This window comes from Neolamprologus brichardi, chromosome 6 (assembly GCF_056152115.1).
Source record: "Neolamprologus brichardi isolate AB-2024 chromosome 6, ASM5615211v1, whole genome shotgun sequence".
Lineage (NCBI taxonomy): Eukaryota > Metazoa > Chordata > Actinopteri > Cichliformes > Cichlidae > Neolamprologus > Neolamprologus brichardi.
Genome location: NC_142109.1, coordinates 14,451,360 through 14,463,837, shown reverse-complemented (window position 1 = coordinate 14,463,837; position 12,478 = coordinate 14,451,360). Strand labels below are relative to the sequence as shown.

The following is a 12,478-nucleotide window of genomic DNA, read 5'->3' as shown; positions in this document are numbered from 1 at the left end:
TTAAACAACTTAAACATTATAAATGGCTAAAAGCTCACACTGGGGCCTGTGGGGCACTATCAGCCACTGAGACAATAGACACATTTATGTATATGAGTATTTCATACTTTAAGGCTGCCTGTTTATTTAAGGGAGAGGAACAATACATCATAATTGTATATAATAATATCATAGATGATAGATTGATTAAATAGATTTTAGGTAGATGCTTGTGCATTCTTAAAGTCTTGAATTTCACTGAATATGACATCTCTAACAAGTTAATTTGTTCACATTTCCACATCTTAATTTTTAAATTTTTAAGTGAAATGGGTTTTTTTTGAGTTTATACACTATATGCAAATAAGGTAACTTCCTTTTGCATTATTTTTGTGTGCTGCATTTTTCTATGTTTTAGCAAAAAAGAGGAACAAAGGTATTTAAATCAACCTAGGATGATTTGTTTTAATTTTCACATGACGTTACTGAGGTGATGCAAAGTGAAACATGCATTCTTTTTTTTTGCTAATGTGCTGGAAAAGCTTGAAAATGGACATTGAAAGTGCTCAAACATTTGATGCTAAAAAAGGTGCTGAAAAAGGTGTATGAACCCTGTCGTAAGTCCTTAGAAAACAGACAAAAACTCCACCACATACCTGATACAGAACCCGAGTGATGCATCTGGATTAAGGCTAATCTATTGTTCACTGAAACCATCAGAAATGGCCTCAGTGGAAAAGCAGCTGTCAAGAAGGCATCCTTAAGAGAAAAAGGTAGAGGTATGCTAAACTGCACAATAACTGGACTGAAATTCAGTGTCAACAGGATTTATGGAGTGGTTAAAGTTTTGGTTCAAATTGTGTCATGTATGTATCATGTACGGAGGTAAGTCTTTCAGTATGACAATGATCCCAAACACACTGCTCAAATAAGTCAACAATGGGATGGGAGGTCAGTTCCTTGATCCTTAATATACAAATTCTCATGACCATTGATTAAAGCCCAGATGAACAGAATCACGTCTTGACTACTGTAACTCTCTCTATTTAGGTATTGTCATTTTAGATCTTCTTAGCCTGCACTTGCCCACTCGATCTCTGCGCTCCTCCAGTCAGATGGTTTTATCAGTTCCACGCTCCCAGCTCAAATCTAGAGGTGACAGGGCTTTCTCCATTGCCGCCCCGAGACTCTGGAATAGTCTCCCCCCCTTCATAAAATTCTCTCCATCCCTGGAAATCTTTAAATCAAATCTCAAGACCCACTTATTTTCCAAGGCTTTTGGATCTCGCTGATATTACATGTCTTACAAAGTTTTCTTTCTATTTTAATTCTTTTATTATTTTATTCCTCTGTTCAGCACTTTGGCCGGCACTTGATGTCTTTTAAATGTGCTATACAAATAAATAAAGTTGAAGTTGAAAGTTGAATCAATGTTCAATCAATCAATCAATTTTTGCACAGTACTTCTAAGCTTTTGATGAAGCCTTTTGGCTTTGAGTGACTCTTACAAACACAAACACAGTCAAACACAATCAGCTAATACATCCATTGGTTTACCCAGAAAAAAAAGGCACAATCCAAGTTCAACATGTTTATTTGATTTTTCTTTTTTTAATGGCAGCAACAGAACAACAATAACCGCTATGGTTAAACAGGCAAAAAAAAAAAATAACCTAAGAAAATTCTAGATGACAGAAAGTGGACTAATCTTTGTTTAATATTATCACACAATATCTGTGCTATCAGCTTTAAAAACTAAAGTTGTACTACAGCTACCACTTTGTTATTGGATGCTGAAACAGGTCATCAGACAGGCACAAAAATACTCTTATTTACATCTATGTAAAAAAACAAATAAAGAAAAACCTAAAACAGGCGCTGACTAGAAATTAAAGCATTTTCTTGGCTAGAAACTTTGGCAATCTCCACAGTTATGTTTTCGTGCATCTGAAGTGGACATGTATGAAACACGCTTTACAGACTTAACACATCTACTGCTATTAGACATTTTCAAGGTGCTTCTACCTACAGATAATCGTCTGTACTTCCCATAATTGAGGCTAAGATCCATCTGTCGAATCAGTAAATGCTCCAACAATCACCGTCCCCCCCCCGGGTTCCCGCACTAACACTCTCCCATCCTCGTTAAAGTTTGACAAACTCAAGGTTGCAGATTTACAAGTCGTGTCGCTACTCAAACAGATGCATCTAAGCATAAGGTGTCTAGAAGTTAAAGATTACAGACAGCATGAAATTAAAATATATGCAATCAGTCGCGATCCTGGGGTTGGGCTGATGAAAGCTTTCAGCAGCAGCAATGCAGAAAAAACAACAACAAAAAAAAATCAATTAAACTGGAAACCAGCGGATGTCATCAGTCACAAACTGGGCGTGAGATCTCATGTGATCAGCCCAGTTTTACAGCAGCAAATCTCCTTTCTTCAGGCCTGCAAGACACTCAAGTGGACTCCTCCTGAGCTTTTGGGGCACTACAGTCCAAAATAAATAATAAAGGGATAAAGGTTAAAACAGTTCATTAAAAAATAATGAGGATAAAGTCTTGATATTTTATATTTACTCATTTATTTTTAGTAAAAATCCTTGGAAGACCAAACGTTATCCTTCTAACATGTATGGCACATGTAGCACTTGTGCACAATCAATGGAAACTAAAATCATCAACCCTTGTGAAGGCTAGATTCAAAATCATACCAAAAATGTTAATCACAAGCATACACGTGCCTGAGCATGCTCTTTGTTGTTGTTTCTCCAGTGCACCTGAATTTAATTTGCACCAAAGCAGATGAAATGCATTCACAGTGCTTGATCCTTCCTAACTGGACAGACTGAAATCCCTGCAGTTTAACTGACTGTGTTAGACTGTGATGATCAAGAGCTACAGTGTATTTGAGAAACTGAATTTCAATGTTCAATGCTCTTTATTTAAAAAAACAAAAACAAAACAGAAACATAGGAACAGAAGTTCTCATCCCCTTTAACATCAAATATCTTAAATATTCCCCAACAAAGACTTCTTTTATAAAAAAATGAAACCATATATTTGAATGCATTTTCAAATGCCTACTTTAAGTCATGAGCAGGAGGCAAGGGCCTTGATTCTGTTAATGGAAGTAAGAAAACTTGATCAAATCAGCACATAACAAAATAAGCTCTAAAGGCTTTATTTCCTTCATTGACTTTGTGACTTGTATGAACCTCAAAGCCGAGGTGGAAGTGGGCAGGTATCACACAGCACCTTCCAGGATGACCTTTTGTATAATAGACCAAGAGGGGAAAAAGTTAACAACCCACATGTGTGGCACTGCCCTGAAAACTATGCATACATTATGAATTGGAGTTATATAACCAGCACTAATGGGTTCAACTGATTTACACTGAGTTTCCGTTTAGGCCATCAAGCATGCAGGAGGATCACAATCAAGCTTGTGTTCTCAAAGCTACCTTTGATTCTCTCCTGCTGAAGCATCTTCGGGAAGCCTCTCTCTCTCCATCTCCTGCTTCTTCTCGTCGGGGCCGACATCACCATTTGTCACTTTGTCTGTTCGGCAGAGACGCACAGGCTGAGTCAAACAGAGTCATCGCTGCACAACCTGAGCCATGACAGGAGCATGTGATGGCATATGACCGGTCCGGATCTTACAAAAATAAATACGATTTTCTATCCATTTGACATGCTATGCACTTAAAAAAAATACCTTTCATAAAAAGCACACATTTTGATAGTAGTACTGTATTTTCAAGCAAGGATAAGGTAATTAAGGTTAGTTTTTCTGGAAAGGATGCAAACCGCACTGATCCTGTGACGTCCCCCTGGGAAGGGGAGAAGAAGCTGATAGCAGAGGAACACTGTTTCTGTTTACTGGTATTTTTAAGTGTGTTAGAAGTTCATAATGAATTTAAAATAATGAGCAGAACGTCCTAGATGCAGCTTTATCCCATTTCTGTTACTGTTTTCCCTTGCAGTCATCAAAATAGCTTATAGTTATCTTATTTCCATATACCAGTTACCATCATCACTAGCTTGTGCCCGGGGCTCAGTCACGCCCTTAAAGGCTGAATACATAGTAAGCGCAAACCTTCTGTTTAACGTAATGGAAAGAGATCTGTGTTACCTTAACTGACATTTTCTGTTATTTCTGCCATTTCCACACTATTTGATAAAAACTTTCTCCTACTCACCATTATAAGAATAAAATCCATCAGACAACATATATATATAAAGGATGGATGCAGCTACCATGACTACACCTACTGGTTAGTGACATTCTCTTGGGAAACCCTGATCTGAGCATTTTAGCCTTTGCCATCTTAGTGTTTTAAAAGCATATGTCACAAGTATCTGAGGGACACAGCACACTCTCCAACTAGCAATCTTGTTTCATCCTTGTTCTAAAGTCCAGTGGGGGACCATAATTTCCTAAATGACTGTCACATTGTAATAAAAAAGATTCCAAACCAGGGACTAAAATCATCTCATCAGGGCAGTCATTAGTCATTGAGAATGGGAGGCGAGGGTTGTTTTCCTTGAAGCCAGAGGAGTCGGCTCCTGGTGGGCAGCAAATGCAGGTTTAAGGCACCTGCACAGAGACTTCACTTTTTAGACCTAGAGGTTATGCAGACCTTTTACATACCATCTGTATCAACCCATAATAAATGTGCATTACTTTCTGTAGAAACATGCTTTTTAGCATCCGTGCCTGTTTGCCAGTCTGGCATATTTTGGTAAATTAAAACAGGTCAAAATATCTTCATATCACTCTGTAACTTTATCATTGTATGCACTGCACCTCTATTTAGGAATCAGTGATGGTCTTGATTTATTGTGAAATGTTCCATCCAGGAGCTGTGTGTAGTGCTCCACAGCAGGGACACAAACCTGCATCATCAGTCCTAAAGAATCATTACAATCCTGCAAATCACTGGATGGAGAGCAGCCATCATATCGGGCTGAATTCAACACCAATAGCCCTTTTCCACTAGTACCTATTTGGCTCGACTTGACTTGGTTTTGGTCGGTGACAACCGAGCACCACCTAATATCCGTGGGGTTGTTATAGCAGCTGACAGTCCCGTGATGTCATTTGCAAGCGACACGAACGCCAAAACAAAGCGGGACATCAAGGCGATGGTATACCGGCGCTCAGTTTATGGCTTTTTGTCAGACTCGAGGACCACAGTGGCGTTTTTTATGACACCATTTCCCCTTGTTTTGATTTTCATGTGGAAGAAACTCTTGTGATTTATTGAGTTGACTAGCCAATCAGTGGTGTGCAGTCTGTTGACATCACATTTTTAGATCACTGAGAACCCTGGCTGAGTAGGTACTAAAAAAGTGCCAGGTAGCAGGTACTATCACCTAATGGAAAACGCCCCGAAAAACCAAGTCGAGGCGTGCATGGATAAGACCTCCAATTAAGGTAAACTTTTATTGGCACCAGTCAAGTGGAAAACCTCTCTCACTGAGCTCACATGCTGCAATTATACCAGCTTTAATACCAATGTCTGCATTGACAGTTAATGTGGTGAGGAGCTGTTAAACCACAGTGAGTCGTTGACTCTTTGACTCACTCATAAACCTTTGATCGGCTCCCCTGAACTACAAAGACAGAACCCTAAATAAGTGACACCTCAGGCAGATTTTCTAATACAATGTCAGTGGCATAATACAGGAAAAATACACAAGCTCCAAGGACCATATATAAAGCTTCCAAGTACAAGGAGCTGTTGGTGTCAAGGTTCTTAGATTTATATTTTAACAGAATCCCTCAAGATTAAGATTATAATCTGATAAAGATCAAAGTTATTCTCAAAACACATACCCCTTATGAAAGCTCTTAGATAAAATGGTAGTTCTTAAACAGAGCACAAAAGTAAGAGAAATATGCTCCAAGGGAAGAATGACAGAGTTAGTGGAATGTTAGATCATGTATTGATAATGTTTGTGGTCTATCTTAAAAAGCTGTGCTTATCTCCCACCCAGCACAACAAGGCTAAAATACAAAAATGAAACACACACAACCATGGTACCATTCACAAAGTCCAGGAATGGCTGCAATCACAACATAATAAGATTGTCTCTGCTTTGATGCAATATTTTTGCAAAATACATTTTGCAAGTGTCCAAAAATATATAGGCCCATGCATGCTAAACGGCTAATGTAAAGGTAGGCTAGAAAGAAAGAAAGAATGTGATGATCTGTACCCGAATTATTTTCTTTGGCTTGTTCAACCCTCTTCAGCGCTCCTTTCTTTGCTTCTTCGTGCTGCCGTTGCTCAGCTAAAGATTTGTTCAGCACCTGGCTGAGCACACAGTCACCCTCTCCAACCAGAAACATGCTCTTAAACTTATTGTACAACATGGTGGCCTTGTCCATGATATCCTGGCTTGCTTTGAATCTGCGAATCTAGGACATGAACAAATAAGGAAGGCATTACCACTCATGAAATAACGCTGATGCAGAATGCATCCAAAATAAGACTCCTTCACGCTGTTACCTTTTTGAGCGTGGCGATGAGTTCGCTGTGTTTCTGCAGATGCTGGGTTGTGACCTGAAGGGCACCAATCTCATCTAATGCATCCAGACACTTCTTCACATCCTAGTGACAAGAGACAGGGAATAATACAGATGGCATGGAAAAAAACAGTCCAAAATACAGATTTTTAGAAGATACACCTATGGTATCAATTTGAGGTGATGCCAATACCACATCAGCATTATATGGTTGAGGGGTAAAAATAAGAGGAAAAATGCCAGTTATGTTTTCCCACAGCCCAGTTAAAACTGAGTGAACTAAAGTAGAAGCTCATGCGCAGATCTGAGCCCCGACAGACTGAATAATGCAAGGAGCGCATTAACAAGGATGGAGTAGCAGGCTTATTCTTAACCTTAAGATACCCACATAAGAGTCCAAGCATTCTGGCATAATTTAAACAGTGCAATAAAACCACAATGAGAAAAGTATGCGTCTATGGGTAAATACTATTTTAGTCTTTGATGGATCTTTTAGATGAAGCATTGACAGGTTTTGTCTTCATCAGCTCAGTGCAGGAGAACACTGATTCATAAAGTTGCCAGAAGAGAAATGTGAACTTACAGGGTTGTCAATTTTCAGTGAAATTTTGATTTCACTGTGCAGTCTCTGCAGTTTCAAGTCAGTTGACATTTCTAAGTGAAGAAAGAAAAGGGAAGAAAACATGATTATTCTTAAATAACTACTTTTAAAAAACTTTACTGAAGTATAAATAAAAAATAGATATTTTGATTGGTCACTAAAATCTTTTTGTACCTACAATTGACTTTTAGCTTGCCACAAAAATATGAATATATAGGTTTTTTGTTTTGACCGGCAAAATTACCTTTTTTCTTGGCTCCTGTCCTCTCTTCATTTTTCTTCTCTTCATCTCTACCTGGTCTACGAGATAGCAATAAATACAACATGTCATAACTCTATCCAGGATTAAGACACACATGATTACATTTTATCATTTGCTGTGTATAAACGTACTCTCTCAATTCATCAGCTTTCCGCCGCCGCACATCTTTGTCCACATCTGCATTTTGCTGTTTCTTTCTGCCTTTATTTTTCTGAGATTAAGAGAGATTAAGGTAAAAGCATGTTTTTTATGACACCTCTTTCAGAAACAATGATGGCAATGGGAGAGACGAATTGCATAGATACTTGCCTCTTCATCGTCAGAACCAGAGGAACTATCATCCTTGGACTTCTTCTTCTTAGCTTCGGGCTCCTTTACTTCTGTGTCCTTTCCTTCCTTCTTCCTCCTCTTCTCTTCCTCTCCACTTTGGGTCTTGTCCTCTGTTGTCCTCTTTCGCTTCTTGTCTGACTCTCCAATCTCCCTAAATAAAAAAGAAAGAGAAAAATGCATCTGTTTTTATACTGCTGGGCTGATTTAGCTTTTAACATTCCAGTGAAATTGGGGTTTCAGGATCTGGCCACTGCAGAAACTGTGCAAAGAAAGCATGGAGCTTCTGTGTCTGCATGAATTTTGTACGGTGTCTGTTAATAATCATGTAGTTACATTTCACTGCCGGAGCCTTGCTGTTCCTGCTGCTGAAGCAAAAGCAACTTCTCGCTCTTGGGCTTCCTGCCTCTTCGTTTAGGGCCTTCTCCACCTAATCACATGAATGGAGACACACAGACACACGATTCATTTTGATCATATGCAGAAGTTATGAAGGACAGCTGTCCAGTCCTATAATAATGCATTGTTAACAGTTGCCAGTAAGTTTAATGTATATATCATACAGGCTACAAGCTGTAATGGGTATATTCCCACCTCGTTCCTGTGTATTAGATGTATTGTCATGAATATGAGCTTCTGATTTATTAACTTCTCATTGCTCCTACATGATTATCATACCAGCACCACAAAACAAACAGCCTACCGGTGGGACTAACAGGACTTGCTGGTACATCATCTTTGTCATTCTCCTGGTCAGCATTGTTCTGAAATTTAGGAAGAAATAAAAGAATTTAAAAACAAAGTACTGAAGACCAATTAATAAACAAAAAAAACCCAAAACTATAATCTATTATTATTACACTTTTTCTTTTAAACTAAACAAATTAATAGCCGGTGCCAACCTTTTTCTTTCTTCCTCGCTTGGGTTTAGGTACATCTGGTGATTCTTTCTGAGCAGAGTCCTAAAATTATTGACACATCCAGTTATTTTAATCAGAACGCACATCAAATTTTAGCTTTCTTTGTTATCTCATTAATATAATTTCAATTCAATTCAATTCAATTTTATATATAAGAAGGAAAGCTGTAGCAGTAAGAGAATGAGCAGGTAAATGTCCTCCCCGATTTAAAAAAAAAAAAGCATCAATCTGTCTTTGACTTTGGTGGTGGTGCTGATGGTAGTGGGGGAGGGGGTGTCAGTGGCACCATCTAGTGTATACCTGAAATACTACACTCTGTGAATCATTAAATATATCAATCCTTTATTCACTACAAGTTTGGTTTTTTTTGGCCTGTTAGTTAGTTTGTTTGCAGCTATATACACACATACACACAAATAGACTTTATAAGTATGAGTACAAAGATTTTGGGGTATTAAAGCTTGAGTATGAATCAGTATTTATTAAAGAAATAGGACACGACATGTGAGTCATTAAATTACTGCAGTCACAGCAAGAAGAATGTCATAGTAAAATAATGTATTTTAATTTAATTGAATTATGAGTCCCGACTTACCTTTCTCCAAGGTACACAGAAAGCCATGCAAAATAAAATACTATTAACTGATTGAAAACAGTACTTGTGCATTATATGGATAGGAAAAAGCAGGAAATGCAAAGCGCTGCAGCAGGACGTCAGATTAATCCCAAAGAGGTGGAAAGAGAAGAAGAAATTACACTTTTTGTGTTTTCTTTATAGCCGGGTCTCTAACTGGGTCTTGAATGAAGACAGATTAGATCTACAGCCATTTCCACTGGTAGCTTTGACCTTACCTGAGCTTATTATTATTATTTCATCTAGTGAAAACAAACAGACTGCTTTCTTAGAAACCTATCAGTTTCTAAATCAGCGATCACCTCAAAAGCATTAAAAACAGCAAAACCCACACCAGGCTCTCCAAACGAAACGTCCAGCACCGGGGACGTTTTGTGGCCAACGACAAGAATTTTGAGTCAAACAGGAAAACAAACAAACCAAAAACTCGACCAATTAAATAAAAGCACCAGGTGTCACATGCTTTTCCCAAGGAGAACAGAATAACCTGCACCGCTTTAGGGCGTTACAACATGCAAAGTACGTACATCCTGGTCCTGATGACCCTGCTCAGAGATCAGAGACCCTTCCTCCTCCTCCTCCTCCTCCTCATTCTCATTCTCCTGCTCAGCCTCACTTCCTGGAACCTGAATGCACCCAAGACACAGCATAGGACGCAGCGTGGTGGGGTGAACGAGTCTTGAAAGGGAGAAAAGTTAGCGAGTATTCTTCTGCTGCACACACACACAACTGTTGGCATAAAAGCCTCTGAAGCAGTTATAAAAGAATAGCAAATAATCTGTGAAGCTTTGGCTGCAGTCATATGGTTTTCATCATAAAGAAGGCAAGAGGAAGACTTGAGGGCTAGCAAAAAACCAAATAAATAAACAAAAGGATAGAAGCTGGTGACACATGGACAAACGAGCAGAAGGTGAGTGCAGTGAAGTGAAATACAGTCTGCAGAAGGGGATCTGAAGAGAAAAACTTACTTTGGCTTTGATCACCTTGTCATCTGCATCCTCTTCTCCTTCTGGACTGCTGTCTGAATCCTTCTCACCAAAAGACTGAGGGGGAACCGGCTTCAAATACAAACAAAAAGGAATTTGGTTAAATTAAACTGGGCAAAAAAACACAAGAACAGGGCTCAGAAGTAGCTGTGCACATTCAGTAATGTCAGATGATCCGAACAGGGCAGCAGGAAACAGGGAATTTCTTTGAAGTTAAACAAATATGACCCAAACTATTCCTGTAAACAAACCATACTTGAGTTTTTAGGTAGCTAAAGGCTAAATGCTCTGAATGCAAACTGGTGCCCACTTATGTTTGTCAGCAAAACAGAAAGCCGGGCAACACGTTTTATGATGTATATTCAATCCCAATGCCCTGATGTCTGCAGGACAAATACTGGGACAGGTTTTGGAGAAGACAAAAAAGAAAAGAAAAGAAAAGAGGAGGATATACCTTGGGTGCAGTAAGCTCTACTTTTGGGTTGTTCTCAATCTCCCACAATCCTTCATTGAATCCTTTTCTCTTGTTAGGCTTGGCATACTTCTCTTTGTTAGGGAGGTATGGAAAAATGTCTTTGGGGCCAAGAAATGCACTGCAGAAAAATATGTTTGTATATTTAATACTTTTTTTTGCTGTGTAGTATAAAGTCCGGTGAGTACATGCACTGCTAGGACTGACAGGGCTCTAAAATTTTTAAAACAATAACAAAATGTACTTTCATAACCACTGAAGTCACTTCCCGGTCATTCCAATGACTCATAAATACAATGAAAAGGTCACATGTATCCTTCTACAGTTTTGAGTCTGCGTCATGTGACACCTCTGTAAAGATCTTCAACAAGTTTACCCAGTCGAATCTCTTCAGATCACTCAGACCAAATGAAACATGCAGAACACCGTAAGTACATCAAACTGAAGGAGGTGTCAAGCTGCCTGTTACTAACGTTTCATGGGTGCCAAAGAAGAAAATTGGAAACTTGACGTTGGATGGCTTCACTGCACCATCGGGTACTTCATCGATCTGGCAAAGACATAAGAAAAAGCAGATGTTTGCTTACAGTTGTAAATGGTAGTGGCTTATTTGCTTGGGTGCTTGTATGTCTGTCCACAATACAAGCATCGCACTTACTCTTGCAGGCCAGTGTGGATAACCCTTCATCTTGGCAAAAATCAGATCGCCAGGTTTCCAATCTCGAGTCATGTTGGACGTATCACCAAGCTGGAAAAATCAGTAAATTTAAACTTCAATATAATGTACCACATTGTGATGCGTCTTCTCACCAATGGGAAACCCTCATTCAATGCCCCTCCCCTAACCACAACCAACATCCTCTGGAGTCCGGAGTTCATTCAAATATGACAGTCACGTTTGCTGTGATAAAACAGCCATACATTATATGGATTTGTTTAATGTGTTCATGCTAATCTCATCGCTGGCTAAAAACAAGTGAAAGCAGGGTGTATTAACACGCGCGAGCGATGCAAGCAAAGCGAAACGCTTCGTCAACAAACACACACGCTAGCTAGCGTTTAGCCATTAATTGCAAACAAAACAGCTTCTTCCACTGACCTCTAGCGTTTAGAGACTTCCACGGGGAAGCAGGCTATTTGCTGCGGTTCGAAAAATCGATAGTATATCAGAATTGTTAATAAGAAAACACACTGCTCCTTTCCTTTTCCGCACACTCGGATGCACGTTTTCCGCTCCCGCGCAGGACGTCAATAGACTGTACCAATACAGTGCAGATCGGGGGGAGTCGATTTTAATTAAAAGCCACTACCTGGTTTTTTCTCTGTGTATCAAATCGAGCTCAACCCATTACGATAATTAAATAAATGCCAAATGCTTGTGATGATTACCTGGAGTCTTGTGCGACATGTATTTGAGGGGTAATAACGCTAGTACCCAGTTGGGATGGATGCAGCTTTAGTGGGCGTTAACGTCTGCGCATGCGCTTTTATATAAAAGCTTAAACCGATAAGCGTTGACGCTCAAAGTTGTAACTATGGAAACTTATAAGGGTCGGATTAAGGAAAGATACAAGAATTCTAAACATTTACATTCAGCGTTAATTCTGATCCAACAGATCGCTCAGTACATATTCCTGGGTCGTGAGAGTCAGAGTGGGAGGTCGGCAGCTGGTCCTGATGCTGCGGATGCCATCTATCTTTCATACAGGGATGGTATATTTTAATCTTATTTTAAGGCAATATTACCTGAGAGACAAAAAAGGC

The 12,478-nt window shown here is 39.2% G+C and overlaps 1 protein-coding gene across 3 annotated transcripts; it reads right to left on the bottom strand.

The window, feature by feature from the left end:
- Positions 1-1,561: 1,561 nt before the first annotated feature.
- On the bottom strand, positions 1,562-12,192 carry psip1a (PC4 and SFRS1 interacting protein 1a). Of its 3 annotated transcripts, none has more exons than XM_006787081.2 (17): positions 12,104-12,192; positions 11,373-11,462; positions 11,188-11,264; positions 10,697-10,835; positions 10,225-10,314; positions 9,784-9,882; positions 8,605-8,664; positions 8,406-8,466; positions 8,039-8,132; positions 7,685-7,856; positions 7,507-7,586; positions 7,358-7,413; positions 7,096-7,166; positions 6,496-6,597; positions 6,203-6,404; positions 3,442-3,538; positions 1,562-2,468 (listed from the first exon to the last, which is right to left on the bottom strand). In XM_006787081.2, the coding sequence occupies exons 2-17, from the start codon at positions 11,442-11,444 to the stop codon at positions 2,438-2,440; spliced, it is 1,503 nt and encodes a 500-aa protein (XP_006787144.2). In that variant the 5' UTR covers positions 11,445-11,462; positions 12,104-12,192; the 3' UTR covers positions 1,562-2,437. The 3 variants fall into 3 exon arrangements, with proteins under 3 accessions (XP_006787144.2, XP_006787143.2, XP_006787145.1); XM_006787080.2 differs by lacking the exon at positions 12,104-12,192 and adding an exon at positions 11,814-11,953; XM_006787082.2 differs by lacking the exons at positions 9,784-9,882; positions 12,104-12,192 and adding an exon at positions 11,814-11,953.
- Positions 12,193-12,478: the final 286 nt, after the last annotated feature.

Excerpts from the sequence above, each read along its gene's own strand:
- psip1a (XM_006787081.2), bottom strand. The coding sequence starts at position 11,444 with ATGACTCGAGATTGGAAACCTGGCGATCTGATTTTTGCCAAGATGAAG. Across the intron at positions 7,414-7,506 it reads AAAGCTGATGAATTGAGAGA|ACCAGGTAGAGATGAAGAGA; the intron begins GTACGTTTATAC and ends GCTATCTCGTAG. Across the intron at positions 6,598-7,095 it reads CACTGAAAATTGACAACCCT|GATGTGAAGAAGTGTCTGGA; the intron begins GTAAGTTCACAT and ends TCTTGTCACTAG.